At 33.6% G+C, this 19,327-nt stretch overlaps 3 protein-coding genes across 4 annotated transcripts; 1 reads left to right on the forward strand and 2 right to left on the reverse strand.

The window, feature by feature from the left end:
* Positions 1–1,124: 1,124 nt before the first annotated feature.
* On the forward strand, positions 1,125–3,727 carry LOC103844933 (glucose-6-phosphate/phosphate translocator 1, chloroplastic). Its single transcript, XM_009121760.3, has 5 exons — positions 1,125–1,901; positions 2,241–2,466; positions 2,553–2,775; positions 2,938–3,151; positions 3,378–3,727. Exons 1-5 carry the CDS (start codon positions 1,410–1,412, stop codon positions 3,387–3,389), a joined length of 1,167 nt encoding a protein of 388 aa, XP_009120008.1. The 5' UTR covers positions 1,125–1,409; the 3' UTR covers positions 3,390–3,727.
* A 1,073-nt stretch (positions 3,728–4,800) lies between these two features.
* LOC103844934 (tryptophan synthase beta chain 1, chloroplastic) lies at positions 4,801–6,973 on the reverse strand. Its single transcript, XM_009121761.3, has 5 exons — positions 6,494–6,973; positions 5,976–6,332; positions 5,424–5,866; positions 5,242–5,336; positions 4,801–5,158 (listed from the first exon to the last, which is right to left on the reverse strand). The coding sequence occupies exons 1-5, from the start codon at positions 6,818–6,820 to the stop codon at positions 4,983–4,985; spliced, it is 1,398 nt and encodes a 465-aa protein (XP_009120009.1). The 5' UTR covers positions 6,821–6,973; the 3' UTR covers positions 4,801–4,982.
* A 7,166-nt stretch (positions 6,974–14,139) lies between these two features.
* On the reverse strand, positions 14,140–17,715 carry LOC103844935 (septum-promoting GTP-binding protein 1). 2 transcript variants are annotated; one of them, XM_009121763.3, is made up of 6 exons: positions 16,742–17,715; positions 16,536–16,653; positions 16,345–16,444; positions 16,210–16,249; positions 15,098–15,159; positions 14,140–14,929 (listed from the first exon to the last, which is right to left on the reverse strand). In XM_009121763.3, exons 1-6 carry the CDS (start codon positions 17,081–17,083, stop codon positions 14,908–14,910), a joined length of 684 nt encoding a protein of 227 aa, XP_009120011.1. In that variant the 5' UTR covers positions 17,084–17,715; the 3' UTR covers positions 14,140–14,907. The 2 variants fall into 2 exon arrangements, with proteins under 2 accessions (XP_009120011.1, XP_009120010.1); XM_009121762.3 differs by having other exon boundaries at positions 14,264–14,929; positions 15,098–15,181; positions 16,742–17,681.
* Positions 17,716–19,327: the final 1,612 nt, after the last annotated feature.

The raw sequence follows: 19,327 nt of genomic DNA on the forward strand, positions 1-19,327 counted from the left end.
CTCAAAACTTTAAATTTGAAGTTTCATCTTTTTATTTGTATTTTGGTTCTTATAATTAATTACATATCATATTTATGATCTCTTAAGTATTTTTTCACTTCTCGTTCTAATCTTTAAAATTTCTATATCTCATAAATATTTTTAATTTTTTTTTGTAAATTAAATTTTTACACATAAAATTAAAGAAAAAATTATAATAAGATTTATAATATTTTTAAACTATATTAGAAAAAAGAATATTACAAAAGAAATTTAATGAAATTTATTTTTAAAAGATACATGAAAACACAATTATTACATAAATTTAAATATTACAACAATGTTTATAGTTTGGTAAATTTGCTTCAGAAGTTCCAAAATCTCCAAAATATTGTCTAAACAAAATTTTGTGTAACCTAAGATAGAAAATTACAAAAATAATTTTATAGAATAATGTGGTATTTTATTTGTATTTTAATATTTAATTATGTATTTTGATTTATAATTTTCATTTTTTGTGTAAGATTTTATTAATTAATATTATTGTATTATTTTTGATATATGTGCTAATTATTTATAAAAAAAATTAATGATAAACTTAATTATGACAAATATAAGAATTATAATGTAAAATAAAAATAATTTTGTAAGTTAAATTTGAAATTTTGTTTTTACAGAATAATACTTTGAAACTTCAGACATAGAGTTCTGCAAACTTCGAACTCTTTGACACAATTTCTTTTTTTGAAACTTTTACGCATTTATTGAAAATTTTACGCATTTAAACTTATACATATTGTTCATATACAGTCTGGTGAGAAATAAATAATACTCCCTCTGTTTTTAATTGTAAGTAGTTTTACTTGAAAGCACAAATATTTAGAAAGTTGTTATTTTAAAAAATATATCATTTAATCAATTAATCCAACCAATTATAAAAAGCTTAACATTATTTTATTGGTCACACAATATCCAATAAATAAAAAAGGTGCATTGAAATATGTAAACTACTTATATTATGAAATAAACTCTTTTTGCTAAAACTACTTACATTTGGAAACAGAGGGAGTAATTTTACTTTTGAATTTCCTTAATGGAGTAGGAAATAAATAAAGTTAATAGCGTTCTCTCCCAAGCGCATATACCCTACTTATATACTGCATAGTTTTTTTAATATATAATTATCTTTTCTCTATAAACACTGACTGGGAAGAAGAACATGAGCTCGAGTTGTTGTTGTAATAAGAACATCGAGTTGTTGTAAGATCTCTCTTGATCTGAATTCTTCTTCGTTTAAGATTCCAAGTCAAACCCTTGATCGCTTCTCTTGCTACTAACGAACGACCTTCTCCTTGATCAAAGTTTTAACATTTTATTTTAATTCGACGAAAAAGTCTTTTCCTTTTCTCTCTCTCTCTTTTATTCCGACGATGGTTTTAGCGGCGAAGCAGGCTCTCTCCGCTAAGATCGGGTTCTCCAACCCTCTTTCGCGACGGAACCCATCTTCCCCGCTCCAACGATCTCCTCTCGCCGCCTCGTTTCCATCGACGACGGACCTTCCAAAACGCACCGTTTTAGCCGTCTCCAAGCCTCTGCACCTCTCTCCCATGAGAGCGAAGCCTCCGGCGAGACGCGAGGCGTACGAAGGCGATAAGTCGGAGCCTCAGCCGATCGATGATGCGGCGGAAACGAAGTCGGAGGCGGCGAAGAAGCTGAAGATCGGAATCTACTTCGCGACTTGGTGGGCGTTGAACGTTGTGTTCAACATCTACAACAAGAAGGTGTTGAACGCTTACCCTTATCCTTGGCTTACCTCCACGCTCTCTCTCGCCGCCGGTTCGTTGATGATGCTCATCTCCTGGGCTGTTGGGATCGTTGAGACTCCGAAAACTGATTTCGATTTCTGGAAAACTCTTTTTCCGGTAAGTGTGTTGGTGGAAAGGTGGAAACTTTAGGTTAGAAGTCGATGTTTACGATGAGGTTTATGGTCAAATTTGATACAGATCTTGCATGAATATTTGTTGTCTTTTTGTTACCTGAGTGATATGCATACTTTTGTTTGCTTCCTGAAGATGTCTTCTTTCGGCTGTTTTTGTTTTTTTTTTAATTAAATTTCATAGTAAATTTGAAATTATCGTGTTGTACTTTAAGCTTCTAGTAAACTTTAGTCTAAGTTAACTTTAGTCTAAGTTAAAAGTATTGAACTTTATATGATATTTTTGATTGTACTAAAAGAGGGGTTTTGGTTGGATTGTTTAAAGGTTGCTGTGGCACATACAATCGGTCATGTGGCTGCAACGGTGAGTATGTCCAAGGTTGCGGTTTCCTTCACTCACATCATCAAGAGTGGTGAACCTGCGTTTAGTGTTCTTGTCTCGAGGTTCCTTTTGGGTGAAACCTTCCCTACTTCGGTTTACTTGTCCCTCATTCCCATCATTGGTGGTTGTGCTCTCTCTGCCCTTACCGAGCTTAACTTCAACATGACTGGTAATTCTAGATCGTGACAACGTTGTTGTCTTTGTGATTTGGGATTGAGAACTAATAATGAATCATTATGTTACTTTCTGTTTCAGGTTTCATGGGGGCGATGATTTCGAACTTGGCTTTTGTGTTTCGTAACATCTTCTCAAAGAAGGGAATGAAGGGAAAGTCTGTGAGCGGAATGAACTACTACGCTTGTCTCTCCATGCTATCACTCTTGATCCTCACCCCCTTTGCAATTGCGGTTGAAGGTCCTCAGATGTGGATCGATGGCTGGCAAAAGGCTCTCTCCGACGTCGGACCTCAGTTCGTCGGGTAAACTCTTTTAAACTCAAAAAGCATCGTTTTGACGTTTTGTTCTGTTAGATGTAGTCTTGTCCTGTTCCTTAAAATATCAAGTTCTTGTCGTTTTGACGTTTTGGGTCTTTGTCGTGATTAGGACAATGAATCCATCTCATTCGCTTCCAAAATGTGCAGGTGGGTGGCTGCGCAGAGTGTGTTCTATCATCTCTACAACCAAGTGTCTTACATGTCTTTAGACCAAATCTCTCCCTTGACGTTTAGTGTCGGTAACACCATGAAGCGTATCTCAGTCATCGTCTCCTCCATCATTATCTTCCGCACCCCTGTCCAGCCCGTTAACGCTCTTGGAGCTGCCATTGCTATCCTCGGAACCTTCTTGTATTCCCAGGTATAAACCACACAACACTCAAAAATCTTTAAATGACCATTATACCCCTGCTATCCATATGCAATATGACAAATAAACGTCTCTTGGCTTCATTGCACAGCCACATGATGACCCTTTAGCCGTATGGTTAAAGCTAACTATTACTTCTTCGACATCATCAAGGATCAATATCTTGAAATCCTCATCTTGATGTTACTTTATCACGGTTTTTTTGCGTGTGGTGCAGGCAAAGCTTTGATCGGGCAAGACATGCAGTGTTCCAGTCCGATGTTGAGCTCGTTGATTTCGGTTAAAACCGGGGGAAAGAGCTTAATGTAGATATGCGTCCACAATAATGAAGAAAGATGAGAATGGAGACAACAAGGTTTAGTTTGTTAGGCAGTTTCTTTTTTTAATTGAGCTTTTGGATTTAAGTATTTGAATTTGGGGGAATACTGAGAAGATCACCGCCTCTTTGTAACTAAAGTGGGAAATACAAAATTGTCCCCTTGAGAATAAAACAACTTTCTTCAACTAGGAGAATTTTAAAATATATATAATAATATTTCAAGATTAATCTCGTTTATACATATTGTATGTATGGATTTTCAGTTTATATAGTTTCGTTTTATGGTTTTGTTTATTCACTAAATCACTAGCAACATGTTTTTTCATTTGTTAGAAATATTCTCTAAGCTTCAGTGACAAAAAAAAAAGAAATATTCTCTAAGCAAGAATTCCAAAGACTAATGATTTAGTTATCAAAAAAAAAAGAAATATTATTTGTATGAATATGTTGATGCTTGGGAATAAAACAGAGGCGTTAGATTTTTTTTGGTTTATGTGGCAGAAATAAAAAGAGACATGTCTCTTGGGTTTTCAGAAGAGGCAGTGATTAGGTTCAGTGAGGAATATACCCAAGTATCAATACGAATTTGCATTTCTTTTATTTATTTATTCATCAGAGTCACCACTTTTCTTTTTGTTAGTCATAAAGGATCACAAGCTGAACATGACAACAGCAGATGGTATATCGTATATGTTTCCAACAATTGGACCCTTTTCTAATGTAGCAATAGCAACATGTATTATAAAAATTTCAATAGTTTGGAGGTCTATTTGTATATAAAAATTTTTAAAAAAATTGGGAACCTAAAAAGAATGTTTTATCAGGCTTGCCCATATGACTGGCTCTCGAAATATCCTTAGACACTACTCCATGGAAACCGTCTCCTGTTGGATGGTTTGAATACAACCCTAACGCTAGCTTTCGGGATGTAAATGCACCTGTAGGATCAAGTTGGATCATTCATGACACGAAAGGAAGATTTGTAAATTCGTGACAGAAGGGATATTTTTTCACTTATTCAAAAGTGTCAAACCTTTGGAAGATTTCAGTCTTCTTCAGGCTCTACAAACGTTATAGAATCGAGGTTTCAACTGGATTATTAAATTTACGACGAAGAGAGAGAGGGCATAATAGTGACAAACTTAGAGATCAGTGTATCAAACTTTTTGCTAGTGTTCAAGTGGTACAAATAAGTAACAATCCAGCAGCAGATGTACTGACTCGAACCGTATAATATATAATACACAATATGATCAATGTCTTGTTCAAGAATATCTAAAATATATCATGCTATCGTGTGTTCTAGTAGAAACCAAGGAAGTGGCAGCAAACTAAAGAACAGTTTATTCAAACTTTGTTCTCTTCTTAGTCCTTTTCTGTTTCCAATTATTTTGGAAACGTCCCGACCGTTTAGAAGTACAAATACATTACAAGTACAAAAAAGATTTCACTGTCTTAAACTTAAAAGAAAAAAACAAACAAACAAAAGGGTCTTTATTTTTATCAAACTTCAAGATACTTAGCTACCGTCTGAACATCTTTATCTCCTCTTCCGCTGAAGTTCAACACGACTCTGCTTCCGTCCGGTAACGTGGGACATAGCTTCTCGAGGTGAGCTAGTGCGTGAGAGGTCTCCAGTGCTGGAATGATTCCCTCTAACCGCGATACTCTCTTGAACGCTACAAATCAAAATGAACATAGAATGTGAGATATGAAAACTACAGAACATTTTTATAATACAGAACAAAAGGCTATTCATTACCTTCCAACGCTTCTTCGTCCGTTACGCTAAAGTATTCAGCCCGTCCCATATCTTTCAGGAAACTGTGCTCCGGTCCAACTCCAGGGTAGTCCAATCTGTAAGAGACAATCCAAAACCGTGATCACGAGAGACTACTTATGATGGCTAATGGATCATTAAATATAGAGTTTTCTTTATCTTACCCTGCACTGATGGAGTGAGGTTCAATGATTTGGCCATCATCATCTTGCAGCAAGTAACTCATAGCTCCATGTAGAACACCCACATCTCCCTTTGTCAACGTAGCAGCGTGTTTACCACTATCCACTCCGAATCCCGCAGCTTCAACACCGATCAACCGGACCTCTGTGTCATTCACAAACTCATGGAAGAGTCCCATCGCGTTTGAACCCCCACCAACACAAGCCACCAAGACATCCGGCTTCCCTCCCCATTTCTCCAACGCTTGTCTCCTCGTTTCTTTACCAATCACCGCGTGAAAGTCTCTGACCATCATAGGGTAAGGGTGAGGACCCGCCACAGATCCCAATATGTAATGAGTAGTCTCAACATTTGTCACCCAATCCCTTATCGCTTCTGAAGTAGCATCCTTCAACGTTGCTGTTCCAGAATGAACTGCTCTCACCTGTAAAACCACGAGGGGTTCAATAAAAACCGGTCTAGGCACCTAGGCGTCTGGCTAGTCGGAGCTAAACGAAACTAGAAGGAAAAAAAGTCAATTTGTTGAACATTACCTCGGCACCAAGAAGTCGCATCCTGAACACATTAAGTGCTTGTCTCTCCATATCTTGAGCACCCATATAGATAATGCACTCCAGACCAAAACGAGCACAAACCGTAGCTGTAGCCACACCGTGCTGACCAGCTCCGGTCTCAGCGATAATCCTCTTCTTCCCCAAACGCTTGGCGAGAAGAGCCTGAGCCACGGCGTTGTTGATCTTGTGAGCTCCTGTGTGGTTCAGGTCTTCTCTCTTCAAGTATATAAGCGGCCCTTCCCCATTCTCGCGGCGGTAATGCTCAGTAAGCCTCTCTGCGAAATACAGAGGGCTTTCTCTACCCACGTAGTCTTTCAAGATCCCCGCTAACTCTCTCTAACAAAAGATTCATTCACACAAAAGACAAAACTCAGTCACAGAACAAGAACATCTATACATTTTGCTCTGCATCGACAAAGATCCAAACTTTACCTCAATCTCAAAGACCCACAAGGCAAAATGTTAACTTTCTATTCAAATTACGAAGGACAAGGTACCTGGAAATCATCGTCGGTGGCGAGAGAATGAAACGCCGTTTCGAGCTCGGAGAGAGCGTGCATGAGCGTCTCAGGGACATACTTGCCACCAAACTTCCCGAACCGACCGAACGAATCGGGTCGTTGCCAGAGAGACGGGTCAGATCCGGCGGACATGAGAACAGGCGGGTCCTTGGCGATGGTGCAGGAGACGGAGAACGATGGCCTTGAGCGAGACGATGGCAGAGGCGTAAATTTGAGAGCTTTGGAGGGGGATCTCAAATGGGTCAATTGGGGAGAGGAAGAAACGGAGGTTCTGAAAGAAGCCACGGTGCCTGAAGCTGCCATTACCGAATTAATGAATCTCTTTCTCAGTCAATATATCTCCGCCTTCCTTGAATATCCAATTGTCTCCAAAGGAAGGGGTTTTATAGATTCCTTAGGAACTATAGAAACAATGATATGTTGATAATATTCTTTTACCAAACAAAAAGTAAGTTGGTAGCAATGAAGAAGATGTGATTAGATTTGTAACACATGGTTTTTTTAAAAAAATATTCGAATGAGCCGTCGTTACCTACCATCTGTTTCATTTAGCATACCATTTTTTCATGTCTTTTGTTATAAAACATTTTTTTCAGTTACCGTACATTAGTACTAGGATAAAACTCGCACCTTAGACCATCTTTATCCTAAAGACCCTAATGAGTCTCTTAATTTTATTTTAGTATTATTTAAAGAGTTAATTTTGGTGAGAGACTTGATTAAGAAACTTGACACTTTTTCCCCCTCCATTGCAAGTCTCTTATTTTAGGTTTCTTAAAAAAAAATATTAAACATTTTTTATTAAATTTTTTTTTAAAAAATTGTTACATAAAACATAATAAAATACTACATTGTAAACATATATTTTTTAAATTAAAACATAAAAACAAAGATTAGAAAAACAAACGAGAATATTTGAAAGAAGCGTCCGAGCTCAGTTGTCGTCTTCATCACCTCCAAATTTAGACCATAAATGTTCAACTAAATCAGCTTTTAGTTGTTGATGCATCAGTCTATCACGAAATTCTAGTTCGAACACTCATCGTATTCGTGATATTTGTAGGCATATCTGTCGAGAAATTGAGATCGACATGCGAACTTCCGTTGTCTTCTGCTTGTTGGAACTCCGAAGGATCAAGCAGAGTGTATGCATCTCGTTCGTCTTCTACTATCATATTATGGAGTATGATACATGCTCGCATAATCTTTCTAATTTTGACTTTATCCCAAAAAAGTGCGGGATATTTAACAATGGCAAAGCGAGCTTGCAAGACTTCAAAAGCACGCTCGACATCTTTTCGGATAGCTTCTTGATGTTGAGCAAATAAAACTGCTTTCGGCCCTTGTGGTAGTTGAATAGATTGGATAAAAGTTGTCCATTTCGGATAAATATCATCTGTGAGATAGTAAGTCATGTGATAACTGCATTTTAAATCCTTAATTTGTTATTTTGAAGATAACAAGGCATTAGATCTATTTAATTTGGATATTAGTTTGTTTTGGGTTGGTTGTTTCGGGTTTCAATATCGTCCAATTATATAACTGCATTTTAAATCCTTATTTTTTTGTTCATTTAAAATGGTTGATGTTTTGATTTTATGGTGATAATCCAAAGACTATAAATATTTATCTGGTTTCATGTCATATGAATTTAGATAATCTTGATGTCAACCAATCATTTCGTATTAAAATTTCTATACGTATGCAAAATTAAATCAAATCGAGATAATGGTTGAAGAAAAAATAAATTTATAAAAAAGCATTTCATTATAATCGAAAAATTAAGATTATCTAAATTCATAAAAAAGCATTTCAGTCTTCTCCTTTTTGATCGAAAAAATAAAAAAGCATTTCATTATAATCGAAAAATTAAGATTATCTAAATTCATAAAAAAGCATTTCAGTCTTCTCCTTTTTGATCGAAAATAAAAAAGCATTTCATTATAATCGAAAAAATAAATTTATAAAAAAGCATTTCAGTCTTCTCCTTTTTGATCCGAGTTGAACACGGATTCCTTATCGCTGAATTCTCATCATAGTGTTTCTCCAAGTTAAAAATGGTTGTTCCTTGGCGTTTAGCAGGAGTGAGTGCATTAGCTTCAGCTTCTTGGGACGACCCTCCATATAACATTAAGGAACTCTGTAATACATTTACAAAATTGTACAAATACACTTTAAGATTCATTGCAAGAACCAAAGGTCAAACCAATTCAAAGAAAAAATACATTACTTTAATCAATAATATATCTGACATGTTTTACGGTATCAAAAAACAACAGCTGTTTGAAATATACGAAACAAATTGGGAAAAGACAGGAAACACATACCCGGTTCGATTCAACCGTCTGAGATATGGTTTTCCTAGGAGTGTTGACAAAAAAATCATTTTTTATCCCCAACTCCATTTGTCAGCGTAAGCGGCTTAGGTTGAACAACAGCAAATGGAGGTTCATCCTTCGGCAACCTTTAAAGAAGAACAACACACAAATAAACAACAATGCCTGAGATAGACATGTGTATATCGTATTCTCTTGCATAAATATAGAAAACGAAAACCTATAGTGACAAAAATGCCTCCATCTCAGGCATAAATGGATTCAGTTCGACATCTGAAACATTGTAGGCATTGGACACTACGCTCGTCTGCAGTTGACAGTGTAAAGGTGTAAAATTAAAATTATAATAAACTTTAATCACTCAAGCATATCATGTTTTTAGTTTTAAGATAGTTCTTAAACTCTATTCTTTTGTCTTCTTAATTTGAATTGGCTATAGCGGATTAAAAGATTCATATGATCAAACCAGAGAGATTATGAATATAAGTGTATACATTAATTCTTATGACAGTCAGTGAATATTAATTCTTCCAATTTTAAACTCCCATCATCTATCATTGGTGTTTCTATTTTAGTTACATGGTTTGTTTGTTTTCTCTTAAGCGGCTCCGTTCTGTCTTATTTTAGGGTTGTGTGGTCAAGCGACGGTATCACAAGATGGGTTTGGTCTTCTCTCAAATCGATCCGAGTTGCCCTCGCCAGTCCTTGCAGAAGTTGAGTGTAGTCTGATATTGGGTGGTTCTTGCCTTTAAAATAGCCTCCTTTCTCCTTGCATGTCGTGTTGGATTTGGCTCGTGTGGTTTGGTTCTCCTTGACGTTTCCTAAGAGATTTGATCGAAATCTCAATCTGGCTTTGCTACTTTTCTGGCGGTTATTAGTCAATCTTCAGATGGCTTTGCCGGTTCTGTTTGAAGGCTTGTTAGGCTCTAAAGTGGCTTGCTTTCATCGGTTTCAAAAGCTTGTGGCTCTTTGGTTTATTTGGCTATACTTATTCAAAGTGGGAGATTCTGTTACCAGGAAATTTTTGGTTGCTTTATTTCTTATGGATAGTGTGGAGAAGTTTGTCTATTTTCATGGTTTTGAACCTTAGTCTCAGGTTATGCTCATGTTTCTTCTGCTGTGTCGTTTTCTGTTTTGTTTTTTGTATATCCAGTCTCCCTTGGCTAGGGCTTAGTTTTCGGGGAAGTATGTTTCCGTCAGTATTTCCCGGGAAAGGTTCATCCTATCGCCAGACTTGTGTATCTTCACGTTTTAATGCAATTATTTACAGGGGAAAAAAGGTAATCCAGTTGCAGCCTAAAGCCTATATTTTAATGTAATCGCCTTTTCAAAAATTCATTTAAAAATTAGATTTGATTTGTTGATTTAGGAAAATAAAACTATTATTTTACACCATACAAAGTGTATGAAGAGTCATATTCGTTCATTAACTTTGCAAGTGTATGTTAAAAAAAAAAAAACTTTGCAAGTGTATATATGGATGATTTTGATTTACACCATACAAGTAGATGATTAGTCAATTCCTTTTTTTTTACTATGACTTTCTAAGTATCTATATGGAAATTTTATTATTTTAATAAGACATACATGGTTATAGCAGATTTATGATGGATCCTTATTTGACCAAAACCTACAATGCGATAAGTATAATATATATATATAAGCCATTTGAGATCTCATATCTGTAGACATATCTATGTTTCGAAATCTCTACATTTCTCTTGAAAAAATGGATTCGAGCGCTCAACCAAAAACATCTTTGTCGACCCTGCCTGATGAGATTCTAATCCTCATCATTTCTCGTTTGCCTTTGGTGGATTGTGTTCAGACGAGCGTTCTCTCCAAGCGGTGGATGTATCTCTATCTTGAGAGAATTGATATTGATGTTAATCCTATCCAGTGATGTTTTCGAAACTTTAACAATGGATTTTCCTATCTAAATCCATTTATGTTTGCTTCGATGTGTTTGTTTTATGAATAAAAACCTCTGAAAAAATAGACTTGGTCATCTCTGTGGACCAAAGATAATAATAAATGTTGGAGTAACATTTAAAGATTTAGTTAATGTTTTTCTTATTCCTTTAATTTTAGTTCGAATTTGCTTTTGGTTTTGTTTAACACGAGCAATGTGTAATATGAGCATGTATTCACAAAGTTTAAGTTACAATATCTAGTTAAATCATGTCACTTTTCTCTTCTCCAGTGTTTTTAAACCCGGAAATAACCGGCGGTAAGACCGGGTTAAATCGAGAATCAGACACTAATCCAGGTTGGATTATTGCCAAAACCCAACTAAGGTTGAACAGGATAAAAACCCATATTGAACACTTAAAATCCCAGAAACCGTCGACCCAATGAACCGGCCAAACCCTGATTAGTATATAAACCAAAATTCTGTTAACAAAACAATCAATTTTTTTTCTTTTAAAATAAATATATGGTTTGTGAAAGATTAATAAAGTGTCTACAGAACTTGTCTCATATTTTTCTTCCGACGTTCCTGCAACTCCCAACTCACAAGACTCACAAACTTAAATGTTCATGTCAATGTATTGTTTTTTGTCAAATTTTCAATTAGGTTAAATATTATTTCGTAATCACTTGTGTTGAAAGACTTTAATAACTGAAACATTAACGTATATGAAATTTGTATAAATGATACATTTACATGTTTTCTCGTTCATAAGCTGAATTTTCTCCAAATGTCTTTTTGGCATCTTTGGACTTACATCATTTGCAGTGAGAATATATTTTGTGCTTTCAGTTTTCTTAATTGATGTATCATATCTCTCTTATTAAATTATCTAGGGTTTGCTATAGAATCATTTTCTCTTCAAAGCCAAAAGGCTCTTCATTTCTTATAAAACCCTAATCATTTACCTTTCTCCTATGAGATGCAACTTGTCCTCAAGCTGGCATAAATTAATCTAAGCATGTCTTATAAGAAAAAACCCAGATTTTCCATGTTGTCTCTTTCAAAATCCAAACCTACACAACATGGTATGTCATAGCCAAAGATCCTCCAAATGCAACCAAACATAGTATTTCTTTCCAACATAAACATCATATATATTGCTTCCAGCTTCACTGAATCCCATATATATTGCCTCATAGCTGAGTTATTTTTCCTTCCTCGCATTAGCTGCAGCTTGTTTTCAAGCTGGTGTAGTTCTCAATACTTCAAAAATATATATATTCACTCCAGCACTGAATGACTATATAAACATATACAATCATATTACATTTGTATTTCAGTTTAGGATTAGTACAAACGCAATAAAAAGAACATATATCTTGTTCTCATTAAATATGGTAAATATTACAAAGTTTATGTCAAAGTAAGGTGGATTTTACTGAAATTTAAAGTAAGAGGAGCTAGGGAGATGGCATTGATGGCCACACAACTTCAACTATATATCACTAAATACAATGAAACCTATTATCTGACATATCAACTGCACATTCAAGATTGGATAAAAGCAAAGTTGAAGAGAGTCAGCAATGGCAGGTCCGAAAATGGCTATACATTCACAAAAATATATCACTAAATATAAGGAACCGTATTATCTGACATATCAACTGTTAATTTTTCTCACATTCTCACTTCCCATCCTAAGAAGTTATAAGTTATCACCACAATGTTACAAGATAAACCTCAGAATGAATCCCTAGGGAAAACATTCTCACAAAATACTTGTGCTGAGTAACCTAAGTTAAAATGAAAATTTGTTTCTATCAGATACTCAAGTAGAGCCCTCGTATTTTTTTTCTTCCAAATATGTATGAGAGTTTGGATGCAAGTTGCTATCAGATGCTCAGGTGGAGCTCTCTTCTTATGTAGATGCATCATGCAACATACTGGATGATTTATTATCAAAATAAAAGTTGACGGTTTTTGAATAAAGCGAACATAACTCAAATCGGAATTCAGATTCCACGAAATAAAATCATTATACCGTTAAGAAAGTTCACATGGCAATTAACTGATAACACGGAGTCTGATTTGAAGTATAGAACCATGGATGCTTAAATTTGGTTGCATTAAGGTTGGACCCGTCAGAAATATTAGCGACACTTCTCCAAAAACATACTGATGGTTCTCCACGACAAAGAGTATTGTTGTCAATTTAAAAGTACAAGAGAGGCATGTTATTGATGGCTATGGCTCGTCAATCCTAAGGTTTTGGATTTGGGTTAAGTAAATGTGGTTATTAAGAGAGAGAAATAGCATAATGTTTTGTAGTCGAAAAAATAATATATAGCATGCTATGTAGTCTTCTTCTTTTTGATAAGCATGTTATGAGCTGCACAGTGCTGTAAGATGAAATTGAGAAGTTCTCTTTCTTTGACATTATGTTGGGAGATGAAACGATGGTTTCAATATTTCACGAAAAAGTACATTTTTTCCAATAGTAACTTTATTAGACTAATTCAAATTAGAATCCGATTCAGAAAATCAAATCATTAAAATATAATCAATTTAAAACATAGCTTATATAGAAACCAAACACTTTGTGTGAACTTGTCCATCATTGTATCTTTTGTTCTTTGTATATGTTTGATTGCAAAGTTATGGAAGAATTCTTTACAACGCTTAAATTTCTTCACATCAAAAACGAAAATCAGTCATTTCATCAGTGTCACACCTTCGTCACCCGTTGAGAAGAGATTATTTTAAAAACTACATATACAGTTAAATATTTAGTTAAATAGTTAATATGTGAATAGTTGTATTGTTGATGTGTCAAGATGAAATATTATATTTTCTACTTTTTATGTATGTATCTTGTTTATTGTTTTAAAAAAAAATAGCTATCATGCATGAATCTACGTACAAATAGTTATTTGTTACAACCAAATTCCAATTCCAATTCAGACAGGCTCAAATTTTGACAACTTTAGGGTATTCAACATTTGCTAACTCCTACCTATATTTGAATCTTTTGATAGTAAATTATAACAGAAATGTAGATATATTTAAGAATTGATTGACAGCTACATTTCAGACCTAATATTCACAGAATTTAATAATTTTAAGAGAGATTCTTTTACATCATTACATTCTTAATTCGTGCCTCACCATCAATTATGAAAGGATTAGTTTCATCAAGAAAACTTTGTCTCTTGTTTACTCATTTATTGGAAAAAGAGTTGATTGAAAGTCTTCCCATCATTAAGTAATCAAATTATATATTACTTGCACATTATCCATATTCATCATCATTGTTATCTTAGTCTCTCTTCTTTTTTGTCAACATTATTATCTTAGTCTATCTTTTAGTATTATTGCGTTCGTGATAACCGTTTTCTTCTTTGGTTGAATCTTGTACATCTTTAGTTTAACATTAGTACTCTTTAGTTCTCTTTCTTTACATGTTTGTTTTTGTTTTCATCTTGTATTTAATTAGTGTTAGAAGTTACAAAATCATTCTTGTATTTGCTTAGCTTAGAATCGTTTGGCTTATTTCGTGTGTCTTGCATATATTCTCTATGCACACTTTATAACGCAACGGTCCATATCTTGTATCCATGAATGAAAGTTTGTATACTTGTGAGCACACTTCAGATTTATGTTACAAAAATCAGTTTTGACTTTTTTATCTTCCTTCAGTCGTAGCTCATCAGTGTGCCTTATGATATACAAGTATTAATTTGGTGTATTTGTAATGTAATTTGATCAGGTTTCTTAAAAGCATTTTTTTTCTTTTTTTTAATAGAAACTCAGTTTGAGAAAAAAAAAAGCATTTTCTTTTACAAACTCAGTTTCATTATGCAAAAAAGAAAAACAATAATATCTAAAAAACAAAAAACTAATGGTATTTTCTTTCAACTATTTCTCTTAATGGACGATTATCAACTCTTTTAAGAAATTTATGTACAAACGTGAGAAATGAAAAACACTATATTAGGAATCATAGTCGATAATGGGTTCACCTAAGGTTAAATTTCTGTCGATCTTCCAAGGCAAATTAAAAAGTTTAGCCAAAATGAATTTGAAGATCTTGTTCACATTTATGTTGTGTGTCGCACTTGAAAAGAACAATGACGCCTTCATCACCTTCGCGTACGCTCTCGCCTAGTAATTATTCATACAATCAAAGAAAAGCAACATCACCTTTTTGTATGTACAACTTGTCGCAAAATCAAATTATTGACAACTTGACATAATCATGGAAACGTAAAATATAATGAAAAGTATCTTAAATTGTTATATCTTATGGTTAAGTTATATGATTGGTATTACCTGAGTGACAATGGTCCATTGTAGATTGGGTGGGAGCCGAACGAAATCATCGAATTTTGTTCCTATTAAAATCGGAATTGCCGTCTGATAAAAGAAAAATACAATATTTTCAAACAATTTTAGAAAAGGAGTTTCTTGGAATCAGATTCCAAATATTTATAATATACTTTTTGAATTTATACTATTATTTGCAAAGTAAGTTTTTGGAATCGAACTCTCACGTTAAAAGTTAGAGTGGTTAATATCGTTTATACTTTTTATGAATAAAATGTATAACTAAATTAAAAAATAAAAACGAAATTTTAATTTATTTGATTAGATAACTGATTAAAATTAATAATAGTAAAAATTATCCAAAATCTGAAAATATAATTTTAAAAAGAGATAATTTATGTATATATTGTATTGCTGTCTGAAAAAGTCTTTTAGTAAAAAGTTAAAAACATGAATTATATAACTAAATATTAATCAAATTAAATTTTTAATTATATAATTAAAATAGAATATTGAATTAGCCGAAATCTAAAAATATAATTAAAAAAGATAATTTCTATATATATATATATTGTATTATTATCTGAAATAGTATTTTAAGAAAAAATTAAAAACATAAATTATATAATTAAATATTAATCAAATAAAATTGTTACTAAAATTATAAATATAGTGTACAAAGAACTTTTTAAAAATTATAAAAATGTTTAAGCCCGCATCGCGGGCAAAATACTTAGTAAACTATTAAGCAGGATCCTGCTAAATTCCAATCGGTGTAACCGAAATTAAACCAAAAAGTCGAACCAAATTTTCTGAATCCAAAAAAAAAAACAGAATTGATACTTTTGAAAGCCCTCCAAGTATAAAAAGTGAAATGGAAAATGAAATCCTCCAAATATATATTTTCTTATATAATCGAATCTATTGACATTGAAGACGATGTAAGGAACAATTCAATTTGAATTTGGTTTCTTTACTTTCTTAATTAAACAGGTAAACTAAGGAAATAAAATCAGTCAAAAAAAGAAATAGATTAGACCAAATGACCAATCTAATCCACAAAATTGATTGATGTGATTTTTATTATAAAAAGTCTATGATATAAAATTAAGACGTACCGTATTCCATTTTCTTGCCTGGCTATACCACCCAAAGACACTGCCAAAATAATCAAAGACTATTATTATAAGTATATAACCAAACGAAAACTTTAACAAAACAATCGTATTAAAAAGGAAAAGGAAAATACAAACCTGTTAAGAGTAGATCGACTGGTTAGATCAAACATGAACAAGATTGCTACTGAATCTTTACAAGCAATAGGTATATGATCTTTAGACCTCTTTTCATCACCTACAATATCATAATTAGCAATCAGTACACTAATCACCAATATAAACAAACTCCATTGTTTATTTGATTAATTAATATTAATTTGACTCACCTCCTACATCCCAAATGCTAAAAGAAATTGTTACTCCTTGAACATAAAACGTTTTGTCCATCAAATTTAATCCAGCCATCTCCAGGAACCCTTGATTCTCGTCTCCAACATATTTTATCTTTAGAAAGAAAATAAATCATATAAGAACTAATCAAGAAATATAAGAAAACAGTAAAGTTATTAACAAACACAAGTTTCATACTTACTACAAAAGTAGTCTTCCCTGTTTGACAATCGCCTAATAAGCTGATCTTGAGGCTAACCAAATCTGCATCCGAACTTGAACTTATCCCTCTACCGGAAACAGTTGTATCATCATCGCTGTCGAAGATCTCTCCGATGGTGGAAGGAGTCCGGTGAACGACTCGCCGGTAAATAATAGGTTTCTCGATGATACTTGAACAAGATAATATTTTCCTCCATACAAACCTAAAAAAGTCTCCAAATATAGATACTTTCTCCATGATTCTCCATTTTACGTTCACGTGAACGATTTTCTGACACAAAGGTGTCATCTTCCCGGCGATCTCATGGATTTTGTCGGCCATTTAAAGAGAGAGTTGACGTGCTTTTGACGTTCACAAGCTCACATCTTCTTTTTATTCCCTTTTTCTAAAATGTCTCTTCGTTTGGTGTTACGGTGTAACTGGAAGTTACCGGTTTATATGAGTTGGTTGTTGACCCGTCCATGCTTTGCAATACCGAGGGTACCCCTAGTTGGTGTGTTATTGTATTGGCTCTTAGTTCTTGGCATGTTGCAATGGAAGGATCATATAGTAAATTGAAGAGCTTAGTATTGAACCATGGAGTAAACCCCAAGTGTACGGCGTCACCACTCACTAGTTATCATTTGATTATTCATCTTCTTTTTCTTTTTCTTTTGTCAACATTTGATTATTCATCTAAATTTACCTTTTTATTGATAGTATTCTCCCACCGTTTGTTTTTAATTGAATATTATTCATCTAATTTTTACTTTAAATATTTTTCTACCGTGTTTTTCTTCCTATTTAATTAAGCCTAAGTATTTATATGTAGTAGTAGCATCACCATTATGCAATAGCTATTAAGCTCACTGAGGAAGGAGATAATAATCAAAGACGGTATTCACCTAATCAATTATAACTCTATTAACATTATTCCTTTTGTCCAAAAAAATAACATTATTCCTAAGCATATTTATATATACGAATCTTGTTAAGACTACTGTGAAAGAAAATAGTAATCAGATATACGTATACATCCAAGTGATCCAACCAACCATTTATTAAGTAACAATTGACTGTTGGATAAGATAAAGCTGTTTCTAAATAGTAACTCCATTTGAAATAGGCCTGGGCATCCGGGTCGTCGGGTCGGATTCGGATCGGGTCTTTTCGGGTCCGGGTCTTTCGGATCTAAGAGTTTAGGATCCGATAGGGTAATTTTAAATTTTCGGTTCCGGGTCGGTTCGGGTCGTACCGGGTCCGGGTCGGGTCGGGTCGGGTCTTAGATAGTTAGACCCATTCGGGTAATTAGAATTTATCGGTTCGGATTCGGTTCGGTTTCGGGTCGAGTTCGGTTCGGGTTCGATCTAAAAAAGACCTAAAAATACAAAAAAATATCTGAAAATATTTATATATCCGAAAATATTCAAAATTTTATTCAAACTTTGTGTTTTTATTATATTAAAATGTGTATATATACTAAACTATGCGAAATACAACAACAATTCGTTGTCTCCTAGTGGTTGACCCCCATGTTCTCTAGACAAATAACCCGTTTTCGATTCCTCCTTGATGCATTTTATTTAATTTACATTATTAATTCGGGTACCCATCGGGTTTCGGGTTCGGGTCGGATCCAAGACCCGCGGGTCCTCTACAACAAGATCCGATAGGGTAATTTGATCGGGTCGGTTTCTATCCGAACCGAGTTTTTTCGGATCGATTTCGGGTCGGATCTTCGGGTCCGGGTAAAATGCCCAGGCCTATTTTGAAACACAAAGCACGAGAATATTGAGAAGCGTTTTGTTGAAGGAAACGACACTTTTTTGTCTTTTTATAAAGGTAGTAGTAGTTTCTTAAATAAATATGTGCGGTCGACCATCAATGTAGTTCCAGTTGGATCTGACACACACATTCATAACTTTATGTTTTTTTATTACTCCTATTGGTTTAATCTTAAAACGGTTTCATCAGTTCTTTTTTTCGTAATTCTAATTTTTTCTTATCAATTGAAAAGGGATTATGTTAAGAGTTTAAATTTACATGCATAACATTTCAAGTTGAACAATGTTTTACCAACTTTTTTCATTGGGTCATCTGTAAGAGTTTACTAAATTATGTGGATGTCATGATATACTACTGAAACTAATTTGGGGTCACATAAATATAATTAAACAATTAAAAATATGCCAATAATTTATTACAAAATTTATAATTCAGTTTCATAAGTATACTTATCAAGAATGAATTATTAAGAACGAAACCGTATTAATCTTTGCTCCCAAGAACATTTCTAACAAATCCTCAAATCCTCAAAATTACTTTTCATTTTTTTCTTTTTATTTTCTAAGTTACATATAGTTATACTAATATTAATTTTTTTACCACTTTAATCTTTGTAAATATATTTCGACCAAATATTCGAATATATATTTATATATATATATATATATATATATATATATATATAAATATGTTACTACTGAGACAAAAATACAAAATATGTTAAAATTAAATTAAATTATCTAAAATAGAAATGTTATGTATATGTGGTTTAACCATTTGGTAACTCTTTTTCGAATTAAA

The sequence above is a fragment of the Brassica rapa genome, chromosome A10 (assembly GCF_000309985.2).
Source record: "Brassica rapa cultivar Chiifu-401-42 chromosome A10, CAAS_Brap_v3.01, whole genome shotgun sequence".
Lineage (NCBI taxonomy): Eukaryota > Viridiplantae > Streptophyta > Magnoliopsida > Brassicales > Brassicaceae > Brassica > Brassica rapa.

Bases quoted from the DNA above. Each gene is read 5' to 3' on its own strand.
- LOC103844933 (XM_009121760.3), top strand. From the start codon at position 1,410: ATGGTTTTAGCGGCGAAGCAGGCTCTCTCCGCTAAGATCGGGTTCTCC. The intron at 1,902-2,240 runs GTAAGTGTGTTG...GATTGTTTAAAG, and splicing joins TCTGGAAAACTCTTTTTCCG to GTTGCTGTGGCACATACAAT. The intron at 2,776-2,937 runs GTAAACTCTTTT...CAAAATGTGCAG, and splicing joins GTCGGACCTCAGTTCGTCGG to GTGGGTGGCTGCGCAGAGTG.
- LOC103844934 (XM_009121761.3), bottom strand. From the start codon at position 6,820: ATGGCAGCTTCAGGCACCGTGGCTTCTTTCAGAACCTCCGTTTCTTCC. The intron at 5,867-5,975 runs GTAATGTTCAAC...GTGGTTTTACAG, and splicing joins TGCGACTTCTTGGTGCCGAG to GTGAGAGCAGTTCATTCTGG. The intron at 5,159-5,241 runs GTAATGAATAGC...TTTGATTTGTAG, and splicing joins GGACGAAGAAGCGTTGGAAG to CGTTCAAGAGAGTATCGCGG.
- LOC103844935 (XM_009121762.3), bottom strand. From the start codon at position 17,083: ATGGCCGACAAAATCCATGAGATCGCCGGGAAGATGACACCTTTGTGT. The intron at 15,182-16,209 runs GTACGTCTTAAT...TTCTTTTATCAG, and splicing joins AGGCAAGAAAATGGAATACG to ACGGCAATTCCGATTTTAAT. The intron at 14,930-15,097 runs GTAATACCAATC...AATAATTACTAG, and splicing joins AATGGACCATTGTCACTCAG to GCGAGAGCGTACGCGAAGGT.